This window comes from Acromyrmex echinatior, chromosome 19, assembly GCF_024713525.1.
Source record: "Acromyrmex echinatior isolate Ae372 chromosome 19, ASM2471352v2, whole genome shotgun sequence".
NCBI lineage: Eukaryota > Metazoa > Arthropoda > Insecta > Hymenoptera > Formicidae > Acromyrmex > Acromyrmex echinatior.
The window spans coordinates 1,188,597-1,201,781 of record NC_141870.1 but is presented as its reverse complement, the minus strand read 5'-3'; the positions used below and the strand labels follow the sequence as shown (position 1 = coordinate 1,201,781).

Genomic DNA, 13,185 nt, shown 5'->3' with positions numbered 1-13,185 from the left:
ACTGGAGTCTCATTGGATATCGCTATCCAGTGTGTAGTATAATACGCATAATACGCAGAATAAACTATAAAATGTAGAAAACATATAATTAATGGCTTGCGACTCTATTGTAAAATTTCTAAATTCTAAATTTTTTTTACTGTAGAACAATTTTTCTTTTCCTCTTTTTAAAATAAATTCTCTATTGGAAGAAACTTATCTCCAAAACGTTTCATGTCTCATGTTCAAAACTAAAAAAATTCTTACTATTATAAATATAGAACTTTACCATATTAAATTAAAATTTCGTATAAAATAAACATTGAGTTTATTAAATATTTTTAAAACTATTTCAGAATTCATTAGAAAAGATATTTCAAATGTACAAGAGATATAGGATGGATACGAGAAGAACAGCGATTATTTTATTTAATATCATTTATTTATAAATTAATGCGGATGCGAATGCAGATGCAATAATGAAAACGACAAGAAGCATATTATGCATGTTATAATTCACATTTTTAACATTTTGATATCGGTCCCGATAAAAACACGTGTTCTAATAATTATAGATATTATGATATAAAGTTGCGTCTTTATCGTTTACCGTTTAATATATTTCGTGCCTTTTCACTTAAGATCATTTTCTTCAATAGTCGTCCCTTCCATTCATATGCACACATGCGCATTTGTACACATATACATACGTACATTATACATGAGCATATGCATATACGATGTATATATATATATATATATATATATATATATATATATATATTTGCGAGTGCGTACATAACGATAATTACAATTAATGATGCAGTAGCAATAATATTATGCAAACGTCAACGTCATTGAGAGACAGATACAATATACACGTTCTTCATAATTTAATTCATTATTAAATCTCCATTTAATTCTTTCAAACACAACAACTGAAAACATCAAGATGTTAGGGGATATCGCTGTAAATTAGATAATTATAAGATTTTTAAAGTTGCTGACGAATAAATTCTATTTATACGTTTGGACATCTCGTATTCGCCACTCTTTTCTATTCTAAATCTTTAAAGTATCACTATCTTTTCCGACACCCCCCATTTCTCATTTATATCTTGTCGTAAAACGATTATTTTGGCGGTGTCCGATCCGCGAAATAATGATCCAAGCAACGTTCCGACGAAGACAAGACTAAGATAAATCACATACAGCCTTATTATTCATTCTCTCTCACATATTCATAAGCATTCATTCTACTTTTTTTTATTTTCTCGTTTGCTTTCATACTTCTCTCTTTTCGCGAAGAGAAAAACAAAGGACATCATCGGATAGGTAAAAACACGAAGTTTATGATAATCGTAAAACACATTTGTCAAATAGTACGACGAAAAAGAAGGAAGGGAGAGACGAAGAGCTGATTTCATTTTTGAAAGCAACCTCGCGCACATTGCATTGTTTGCTGGCTAAAAACATGCCGTCGCTTTTTATCGTAATAATAAACGATTAATTAATCACTAAGTGTTATTTTTCTTTTTCTTTCTTTCTCTCGCGGTGTTTACTTCCTCAATAAGAATTGCTTTCATGATTAGAATGTCGATGTACGCGTGCACGATCCTTGCCGATCTCAAAAAATTGATATTCTCCGGAAATACGACGGCCAAGCTCGCAAAGAACTCCCACCGCCAATAATTCCCATCTCCCGCGTGGCTACAAGGTTCAATCCTCGTTTTAATAATGCAAGTATTCTCCTCGATCGTGTATTAGTTTTCTTACACGCGCTTTCAAGCTGTTCTCTCACTTTTCACGTTTCTTTCGTTTGCTTCTAACTTAAACTTTTCTATATTTGCTGACTTAGCTGTTCGTTGGATTGTTACCACTCTGACTTTCTTTTATTCTTCCTTTATTGGCTCAGTCTTTTTGCCAAGAGGGATTGCCGCCTTCACTCTAAAACAGTTGAATAATTGATCTTTAAGAAACATTATAGCAAAAATATAAGAAGCAATAAAAAAATAATTCAACGTATTTATTCTCTTTCCATAATTTTATTGGATAGAAATAATACTTTATTGCAAGAATTGAATTTGTGTATGTAATTTTGTTAAACGTTATTACAAAACGAAGATATATATTTTTTGTGAGTTCACAATTTTCTCTATATGTAAAAACGATTTTTATATTATTTGTCGTATTTCTATTATTTGAAGAATGTAAAAATTAATTATATTTGTTTATGAATTCAAATTTGAAATCAGAAGATGACATCAGTTTCAATTCTTATTATGAATGACGAGAATTATATTCAGTCATAATAGATCTTGGCCTAATAATGTGTGAATTTTTACAATTTTCCAGTGCAAGTAAATTATACGTCGATAATTTGTTTTATAACAAAAGCATATTTTCTCTACAATGAGTGCATTCAGTATTACTGCTCACTGAGTGCTATTTGATGTATATTTTTGGATACAATGAAATATGCCAATCAAATGCAAGAACTCACTTGAGCTCACTTGAGCGCTCAGTAAGCGGTTGTCACTAACCGCATCCATTATGTAATTACAAGTAAACTGCGTATGTATTAAAATAGATTTAACTAAAGATTTACATAGTAATATAACATATTTTAAATTTTTAACGTAAATAAGACAAAATTTTTTGCGTAATAAAAGAGAAAAAACTTATTGCATTGTTTTCATAGAAAAAATTTCCTTCATAAAATTTCTCGTAAATTGAGGAAATCTCTGTTCAACTTACTTGGTGGTAATTTCACTGATCTTTGTCTGCACCAAGGCCAAATTCTGATCGATCTGCTCCTGATTCGTTTCATAGACCTTAGGCAGTGTGAAGAGAGCAACCACTCCTGAAAGATAAAATGGACCGATTATTGAATTGATTCTATGCATAGTCGTAAAATATAAAGCAATGTTGTACAATAAAAGAATTTACCAATTATAATAAGAGTCATGCCATTGAACCAAGAACCCACATAAGTGAGACACCATAGCAAAACGCCAAATTTAAGAGAATCGACGAAATCTTCAACGAGGAAAAGTCTGCGCAGTTCACTGACAGCTGCATTAGCATGTGCAACTGCGACATCTGCGACTTCATGCACTTTCTCAGCTGGTAATGTCAGATCCAGATCAAGAATGTCTCTACATAGATAATGGCTTAATTAAAGCAAGGTTTATTCGAAATTATCATAAATAAATTAGCTAGATTATTTCAATATTTATAATATTTAAATATTATATTAACTTTTTATATATCCGTATACAACAGTTATATTTTATAAATTAATAAATACACATCGGAAGCTATTATCAATGTCCAATATTTTGAAAGTTCTACGATAATTACTTTTCAATAAAATTATGCAATTATATTCATTTTGAAAATATGTTAAACTAAATATGTTAATCAACAAAATAAAGAATGTATACATGATGTTTTTAAAAGATTTTTCATCATTTTATACTTACTTGAATGGATGGCCGTCCGAGGTCTTCTGAACTGCTTGAAGAACAGTTTTGTAGATACGGAAAATAATGGTACCGCTAAGGGCAAGAAGTGACATATAAGCCAGCACGCTAATCAGACTAAAATAGGCCAATGACAGAAGTACGCCCAGTATCGTGCCGAACACAATTCCTGACTTTTTAGGATCACGCCAGTATATCAGAGCTGCCACTGTAAACAGAAATAAATAAAGACATTACAAAAAAACATAAAAGAAAAATCAAATTAATATAAGATCGTAAATATCTTACTAATAATCCTTTATTTTTTTTTGGCAAATTAAGATTGTATTAATTAATACGGGACTATATATATACACATACATGATCCACGTTTAAACAACATTTCTTTTTATAATGATAAATATCACTTCTGTATTGCACAACAATTATATCGTTGTTGGCATTGTCAGATCCTTCAATTAATTTTAAGTAAAATTAATCAAGTTTTATTTCAATAGGAGTTTGTTAAAAAATAAAGTTTATAATGCAGTTGTCAATAAAGGTAACATCGCGATGTTACCTTTATTGACAGCTCCATTACAAATTTTATTTTTTAAAAAACTTGAAGATATCAAGATATCTTTCATTTCGGTTGATAATAGTCAATAGTCAATAGTGATCAGATGTCTACTTTTTCCCGCACATGTATTCCTTTGAAAGCATTCGGGGACATCTGGCCATTCTGGCTACGTTTTCAGCATTCGAGGTGTATTCTTTTCAGTTTTTCATTTTGAAAAAGAGCGAGAGATCGAAAGTTATTAAGCCCATCGCACATGAAATATGTACATAGTAAACTAATCACTAAATTATTACTATATATATCTGTAAATTATCTGAAAATTATTAGGTATTATATTGTAGATAAAATATCTGAAAATTATTAGATATTATTATACAGAATGTTCCATTTTAAATAATGCATTAAGATTTCTCGAAAATTATGATAGATACGGGGAAATGTTTCAAACAAAAGTTGTATGGTTCGGAAGGAAACATAAGAAAGTACCATTGATTTGACTTTAAGTAGCGTAATTAAAGCCATGTCACTTTGAATTTTTTACATAGAATCTTATCTCAAGAGTTTTTCAGAATATGATAATGATATTCTTTTTCATTAAAAATTTTTCGAGTTATAAGATTTAAAGTACTATTGGCGTTAGCATTAACCAAGGTGTCCAATCAACGCGATGGCTAAAACCTTTCGAATGATCCAAGATCATTACCTGGATAACATTTGTCAAGCTCAAGACTATTAGAGGATGATTTCGCTTATTTTCATTTAGATAATTCCTGCAAGTAGGTTTCAGGTAATTCCTCTTATTTTCATTTTTGCACTACAAATTCATTTTTACGCTGCAGAATTTGCGTCTTTGAGCGTAACACACATCAAATCTTCAAAATAAATTGGGTTATATATTTAAAAAAAATTACACGTTTTTAGCCATTTTCATGACTTTATTAAAAACTCATCAATGTGCCATCATAAAGTACTATTCTTTTCTCTCAAAATCCATTTTGAATCGATAGCGTATGGTATTTTTACCTGAGATATACCTGATGATGGGAAGCACAGGTATGTCACGCTTTGAAGTTGTACTCCCTGCTTGTCTGTTCAAAAGACTATTAATGTCATTTTTTGAAATTATATCCCTACTCTTAATATTCATCGATTTCATTTTGTGGCCACATTCCGATTCAGCACGCAAAAACACAGGAAACTCCTACATCTTTAAAGAAAAATCTTGCAGATCTGTGTAATTGGAGGATATTATAAAAAAAATCGTACAATCCATTTAAAAAAAAAGATCGTAACCTTCGTATGATCACAAAAATCGATTTTTTTCTAAAATTGATTTTTTTACTATTAAATTTCTCTCCTTTCAGGTCACACAACTTATTTGTTTAAAATGTTTTTCACATCGTTTATATTTTTCAAGATATTTGCCTGTGGTAATTAAAATGAGACACTCTGTATAAATTATGTCAAACAAAAATATTTTTTTTCTCATTTATAACATCTTTTTACATTTAAGTATCGAATAAAACAATTTCGATTTTTTTTTAATTTATTAATCTACAATTTTTTTTTTATAATTTGAGAATAAAAATTCACAGAATAAAATTCTATTTCTAAATTAGTATGTATTTCAACATGTATATTTAGTATATATTAAATACGTGTTATGCATGCACGTGTGGATATTCCACTTTTTAAATAATTTTCATATATTACGAGATACGTAAAATTATGAATAATCCACTGTAAATTTATCTAAATTATCTAAAGCAGACTTGATTAATGAAACTTTCTCGAATATATCACAGCCGCAATATACAGGGAAGCTTTTATGATCATGATACGAAAAGAAATAGGACCACTACTACGTTACCAACCATATGTTCCCGGATCAACGATCGTCAGCATGCCAGGCTAGCTATACTTCCGCAATTGTAGAGATGCATAGGAACGCAAAACTTACCACGATTGTGCTCCGGGAGAACTTGAACATGTCCTCTCTGAATATTCCTTCGTACCATCCTTATAAAGCGTCACGGAGACCTTTAGAGAGGGTATCTGCGCGGTCAGTAGTCACACACGCGACAATTCCAATATTATTCAGTTCAGGATACAGCCACGCGAGAGACAGCCTCACTGATGAAGAAGGAAAGGGAGAGAGAAAGAGGGGGAAAAACGGTACGGGAAGAAGCTGGCTAACGCGAACAGGGACGTAACTATTCCAGGCGATCAACTCTGTCTTAAAATTGAACAGAAGCAGCTGTTTTGAATTCTGTCGGAAAAGTTACAGATATGGAGCAAAATTTGTTATGTTACAATACTTCAGCCAAATGCTGGTGAAAATGCAAAAATTTGCCGAACAAAATATGACGAATTAGTAATAGAAATCGAACAGAATTTGATGCCGCAATATAGAGGTTATGTATCCAATTTTTGTTATCGATATTAGGTCTGTTTTCTGTGACTGAACTGGTGTACACTTTTGGAAAGTGAGATAGATATATATTTGGTATTTGTCGAAAGAGAGTTATAGTGCAGTTTAGTGCAGTCTAGTTTAGGAACAGGAAACAGACCAATTGTCATCGTGTTATGTTTGCACTAACAACAATGCTATCAACCTGAACAGTTAGATTTATCGGAAACAGATTTTGCAAAGTGTCCACTATACCTACATTTCGTCAGAATGTCTCTGCAAATTTAACAAAATGCACAGTATATGATGATAAATTGACCATAGAAACCGAGTATAATTTGTAAAACATTTCGTATTTAATCGTTATCTTAAAAAGATTCAATACAAACATAATTTTCCTTATACGAAAATGTAGTAATTATAAAATATTATTCAACTATTCAATCTTAACATATTATTTTATTTTAAATATAAGTACAAATGAAGATTAGTAACAGACATGATTTCCTCTATATTTTAATAAATTTGTCAACAGCAACGTAATTCAAAAAAATATTGCTAATTTGATGCTGTACTCGAAAAGAGAATTTAAATATTAACTTATCAAAGATTTTGATTTTTACACTCGAAAAGAATTTAAATACTTTAATTATAATCTTGTAGTACACTAAGTTTCAATTACTCGCTTTATGTTGATCACACCTTAAATAAATTACATGAAAACTTTGAAATCGAACATTAAACAAAATTAATTTTGAATGTTGTATGTAAACGAACCGCTCAAAGACAAAACAAAAATGACAATATTTAAGTAATGTTATTAGCGTCACATTTGTATTGTCACTTCAAAAAAATGTTTCATTCAGAAATTACAATGGAGGTACGATTTGACAACTTAGTCAAAAAATTCTTCTCTATATACAATTTTATAATACTAATATTATAATACTATATTTTCTAATATACTTATGTTTCGTATTAATAATATATCAAAAATATTTATTTATATTTATAATGAATTCAAATATCGATAAAATTTTGATTTTAATTTCCTTTTAAAAATTACAATAATAATTACAATAAAAATTTTCCTAATATAGATAAAAAGCTAAATTATTCATTATTACTGAATTTATGGAAAAAAATTGAAGTTAAAGTTAATCAACCACGTAATACTCGCGTAAAATCGAATGCGCAAAAGTGATAAAATAACTTTGCCGCATTGCGGATGTGATCTGTGATGCAGGTTCTATAGAAAGTAATTCTTTTACAATGAAAAAAAATCTGATTACATTAGGGTAACTCCGGTATATACGCCTAATAAAAACTTAATTTATTATTTACTATGTTTAAGGTAAATAAACTAACCAATTAACTATACCAGTAAAAACTTGTTGCTGTCTATTATTATAAAAAAATGTTAGAAATCTAAAATACTTATTTTTCGTGTTAAAAAAAAAAGAATTTTTTGAAACAAGATTGGATATATAGCTAATCATAGGAGGGGAGAGGAGATGAGATGTACGGTTCAGAAAAAATTTACAAATAATATTTATAAATAAGACGTAAAAATAAAACGTAAAATGACAACCTATAAAATGTGTTTACAAAGTTTTATTAAGAAATAAGAATGACAAATATGTATATGAAGTAATATAGATAACAATTACAATTTTTTACATACATGATATGAGGTGTATATTTCAAGTAACGCATTTATTAGAAATCTATAATAGATTCAATCAATACGTCAGAAATAAATAAATCAAAATTCTTGTAGGAAGAATAATAAGCGTAATTAAATTCTTTTCTTTTAAATATACCAGAATTTTTTGTTAATCAAGTTAAGATAACTCATCCAATATTTATGTCACGCAAGAATTTACGCCGAAGTCAGAAAAAATAGGAGTGAGAGTAATGTGCATGCAACCATTTTTTGTTATATGCCTTTGTATTATATTAGTATTGTGTTATGATTTCAGTTTCTTACTGTTAATATTAATAAAATTACTATTAGTTGAATCGATTTGTCAATGTAGTGGATAGCAATCATAATCCATATAAAATGATTATTATATAGGGATTGCAAAAAGTTTAATGATTATTTAGTGATACGTAAGTATAAAGGAATAGTAAAGAATAGAGTATAGTCAAATACAAGTGCTTAGTTCTTATATTCTTTTTTCAATCTTATATATCCCACAAAAACATACAAAGTGCGCAAATTGGATTCAATGCACTAAATATAATAAATGCATTACATGAAATATGTATCTTAGTTATAATACATGTAATATATGTAAAAGATTATAATTATTATCTATTACTTCATATACATATTTATCATTCTTATTCCTTGATAAAATTTTATAAACACGTTTTATAATATAATATATAAGTTATTGTATCATCCCCATCAAGCGATTCAACAGTCAGTAATGATATGCAGTTGTGTGAGCGTCGAAAATTCCGAGCGTCGCATTTCAATGACATTCATCTCACCTGATTCAGGATTTTTAACTAAACATGGCATTGTGTGTGTGTGTCTAACTTTGCCAACCTCCCTGTACAGTCCACATATAGCTTCGTGTAACTTCTGATTATTTCCTAAGTTAAAAAATCCGCTGAAGAGCACAAGATTTAATGATGTTAAAGAAAACTAAATGCGACACTCAGAATTTTCTATGCTCATACAATTGTGTACCGTTTTTGACTGAACAATTATTGGGTCATACCGCTTAGTAAAGATATTCCTTATAGTCCTTTCTAAAAACTAAATGTCTGTTTTCCACAATAGAGAAAAAGGACAAAGATGTACGCAGAGATACTTTTGGGACAAATTTCGTCATATTGATATAATCAAATAATTTTTCTCAAGTGTAAAACTATCTTTGCAACTTCTGGTGTTTGTAACACTTACCTCTCTTGATAGAAGATACAAATAACATTTCAATTTTTACAGTGGAAATACGGTTATATATAACCACAACCGCGATAAGAAGCGAAATGCGTTTACTTGTTCTCGTGACTAGCGTGTTCGTTTATGGTATAGAATTATATATTAAAGGTCGACGCGACGTCGTGTATGGCGCCGCTTTATCGATTCGTTGTACGTGCGGTCCCACCCTCGGATTTATCTATACTGTGCGTCATCCAGTGGAAAAAGGGCTACCATTTTAGCGGCTATGTTAACGGCTGTATGTTCACAAATAGAATAGACTGTATACCTTATGTGAAAAATTCTATTGTAAGTATTAAAGGAATCTTAAAATTGTCTCTGTTTTACTGATTACTAAATACTATTACTAAATACTATTTTCGTAGAATAATATCACATATATTACTTCTATAGATTTGGCAATCCTTTTCCAAAATTAATCCTTTGTGTGACAATGGGAAGTATCCTTTCCATCTTTTTCTTTTTTATTTTTACGATGTACTGTTCAACAGTTTCACAGTTTAATATAACCAATTATAATTTCTCATATTTTTCTGATATGTTAATACTTACTTTCCATGTTTTCCATGATCTTTATATTCGATTGTTCATTTCTAATTATTTATAAATAAATAAAGTTGAAAAAGAGTTTATTTTTACCAAAAATATGATTTCATGGAAAGTATTTAAAACAAGGAGTTGTAAAAAAATTTACTGAATATTCTTTATATTTATTTTTGCCGGAATTTTTTACATGCCAGATTTTTTTTATAAAAAATTACTTGTCTACTGAAAATAAAAATAAAAATTTCTTGCATTTGTATCATGAAGAGTCGTTCTTTAATAAATACGGTATGCTAAATATGAATATGAAAAAAAAAATTACATATCATGTGAGATTTCCGAAAAAGAAAAGATTGAAATCCCGAAAAAAACCTAATTAATTGCTATATGGTAATCATATTGGATTGTTTAAATTTAACTTCAAATTTGTAATCAGTGATCCAAAAAACATAGAAACATAGAAACATAGAAACATAATAATATTTCACAGAAATTTAGGAAAATGTGTCACACATAGAATTAAAATATAATTTATTGTATATCGTATTGTAGATCTGAGTTACAGTTACACTAAAAGTACAATCAAGAAGCAACAATGAAGAAAAAAAGGAAGAAAAAATCACATGAATATGCAAATGGTAAGGTACCAGTAGAACTGCTACCACGCCTACCAGTAAAAAGTACAAGGACAGCGAGAAACGGATAGCTTATACAATAATACATGAAATAGATACAAAATAATATAAAAACATGAAATAGATAGTCGGTGAGGCAGTTATTGATGCCTCCGGATAGACGAGGCTGAGAGGCGACTTTTGAACCGATGAGTATTAATACGAGTCGAGAAGCAATCTTATAGTCGATCTAATAAAAATAGAAAACGAGACACGGCTGAGCGAAAAGAAGATCATTATGGGAAAAGATCAGATGAAATGTAGAAGTAAAGTTAAAAAACTTAATGGCAATGTATGAGAAGGCGGGCGAAATTTAACAGAGCGTTGAAGAGAATAAGACAGAAAGCCTTAGTATCACCAAGTGTCAAGAATGGCGAGAAAGTGTAGTTTGGAGTTGAGGTGTAAAAGATTGCGAAGATACAAAGAGGTGTTAGAACGAAGGAAACGAAAAACGAGACAAAAAAATAAAGAATGAAGCGCTTGTGAATGTCGAGCCATCCGCAGTTAATGAATGAAGGAGGTAAGCGATCGTATTTCCAAATATTGTATGAGAAACGGAGACAGGAATTTTGAATGAGATAAGCTCTGAGATAAGCAGGATGATCACAATATCAGCATACTCGAACAAGGAGATTATAAAAAGAAATATTAAGTTGAAATATTAAGAATTTTTGAGCGGTAGAGAGGATGAAAGGAATATACAACAAATGAATGCGAAAGAAGACAGCTTGACCCTTAATGAATACGTGATTAAGAAAGACCCAAGAGAAGTCAAAATGGACACCAAGTATTTTAAACAGAAGTTGTGCGCGAAATTGGAACGACGTCAAGAGAAATGCTGAAAGAGTATAGACAAGATAACGACGAAGAGGAGCCAGTGATTAACAGACAAAATTTGGAGGGGTTTAAATAAAGGGAGTTTGCGGAGGTCAATAGATTTAACGTCTTGATTTAAAACAGCCTCAGCTAAGGAGGAGCAAAAGAAGAAAGGAAAATAATGTCGGCATACATAAGAAATGTGATGGTAACGAGAGTAGAGGGTAGACCAGAGATGAAGAAAATGAATAACAAGGGGGCAAGGACAGACCTCGGGGGAGACCGGAAGGAACGAGACGAGAAGAAAGAGATGGAAGAAGATACGTGCTGAGAACATTTAACAAGAAAGGAGCGGAGAAGGGAGAGAACGGAGAAAGAAAGATCATGATGATGGAACTTGAGCAATTCATGATCGACAGTATTGAAGATTTTTAAAAAATCGAGAGCAATTATAGGCGCCGTTAGGAAACCGGAGTCAAAGTCACGAAGAATAAAAGCAGACAAATATAATAGCTCTGTGGTTGTGCTATACAGAAGCCGGATTGACAGTCCGGTATGCATTTTATGGAGTTAACATAAACATTCAATTGCTTGAAACAGATTTGCTCGAGAAATCTGGAGAGGAAGGAAGGAAAGGATGAAGCGAAAAGACAAAGGTAAAAAAGGGTGGCGCATTTTAAGAATGGGGAACACTATAGTTTGTTTTCAGTGGGTAGGAAAAATATTAAAGATAAAAGAGAAATTGAGGGACTGTGTAGGAGAGGATTAAAGCATTGAGGGAGGCAGTGTAGGAGCAAACGATCGGAAAGGTCATACGGATCAGCGAATGTGAGCTTAATGTGCTTGAGGATGTTGAAAAGTTTTGTAGCGGTAATGGGAGTAAAGGTAAATGTTTCGAGAAAGAAGGAAGAAAAAAGGAAAGGAGAAGGAGAATGTGTGTGAGAGAGAGAGAGAGAGAGAGAGAGAGAGAGAGAGAAAATAAAATTGATCTAAACTGGATCTCGTGCACACGAGAAATTTGGCGAGTAGTATTAGTCCATACACTTATACAATTGACACACTAGTGATGTTTATCTCAATTACTATAGAAACCTACTATAATACTGAAATTTTATTATAGTTGGTGCTGCACTCTTCGGTTCGTTAAGTTTAAAACGGGAATTTATTAAAATAAGAGGAAGTCATATTGAATATATTTGTAATTTCGACTAAATCTCTTTTGTTTTAATAAATACAATCAATTAAATCTTGTGTTATGCAAAATTATTTATTATTTAAACATATACTTTATATTTAAATAAAAGTTTACTTCTACTCCAATGTTTTTTTTTAAATGATTAGTTTTTCTAAAAAAATCTAGAAAAAATTTAGAAATATTTTTTTAGTGTAAAAATCAGTAATTAAAAATACCTATCAGCTTTCAAGTTTTGATGATTAAGAAGTTCATAAGTAAAACGTCTTTGGTTCTCTAATGTATAATACAATATAATATCAAGATCATATCATTTAATATTAGAACTGTGGCTATGCATTTTTTACCTATCTGATTTTCTTTTCCAGTTAATTTGGCACATGGATTAGATTTTTGTGACTTTTCATAAATAATCATAATTAATTACAAGTAACTTTACTTTCATGATAACAACCCTCCCTCATAAAAAGCTAGATTTATCTTGAATCGTAATTAGATTAATTTACATTCGTTCATGTATTAAAAAAATCTTTACCCAACATAAAAAATAATTATTACAAATTATCGA

The 13,185-nt window shown here is 30.3% G+C and overlaps 1 protein-coding gene and 1 long non-coding RNA gene across 6 annotated transcripts in view; one reads left to right on the top strand and one right to left on the bottom strand.

The window, feature by feature from the left end:
* Positions 1-399: 399 nt before the first annotated feature.
* Positions 400-13,185, bottom strand: part of Rtnl1 (reticulon) — a 32,152-nt gene continuing 19,366 nt past the window's right edge. For 4 of the 5 annotated variants that reach the window (XM_087416098.1, XM_011058314.2, XM_087416099.1 and 1 more), the window contains 4 exons: positions 3,465-3,672; positions 2,929-3,137; positions 2,737-2,842; positions 400-1,926 (listed from right to left, as the gene is read on the bottom strand). In XM_087416098.1, the coding sequence (XP_087272224.1) occupies positions 1,872-1,926; positions 2,737-2,842; positions 2,929-3,137; positions 3,465-3,672 (578 nt within the window). In that variant the 3' untranslated portion in view covers positions 400-1,871. Of the gene's footprint in view, positions 1,927-2,736; positions 2,843-2,928; positions 3,138-3,464; positions 3,673-5,983; positions 6,137-13,185 lie in introns of those variants that run through there. The other variant, XM_087416100.1, reaches the window with a different exon arrangement.
* Positions 9,589-11,626, top strand: LOC147906628 (uncharacterized). The gene is made up of 2 exons (XR_015548295.1): positions 9,589-9,680; positions 10,488-11,626. It is a non-coding gene; the product is annotated as an uncharacterized LOC147906628 (long non-coding RNA).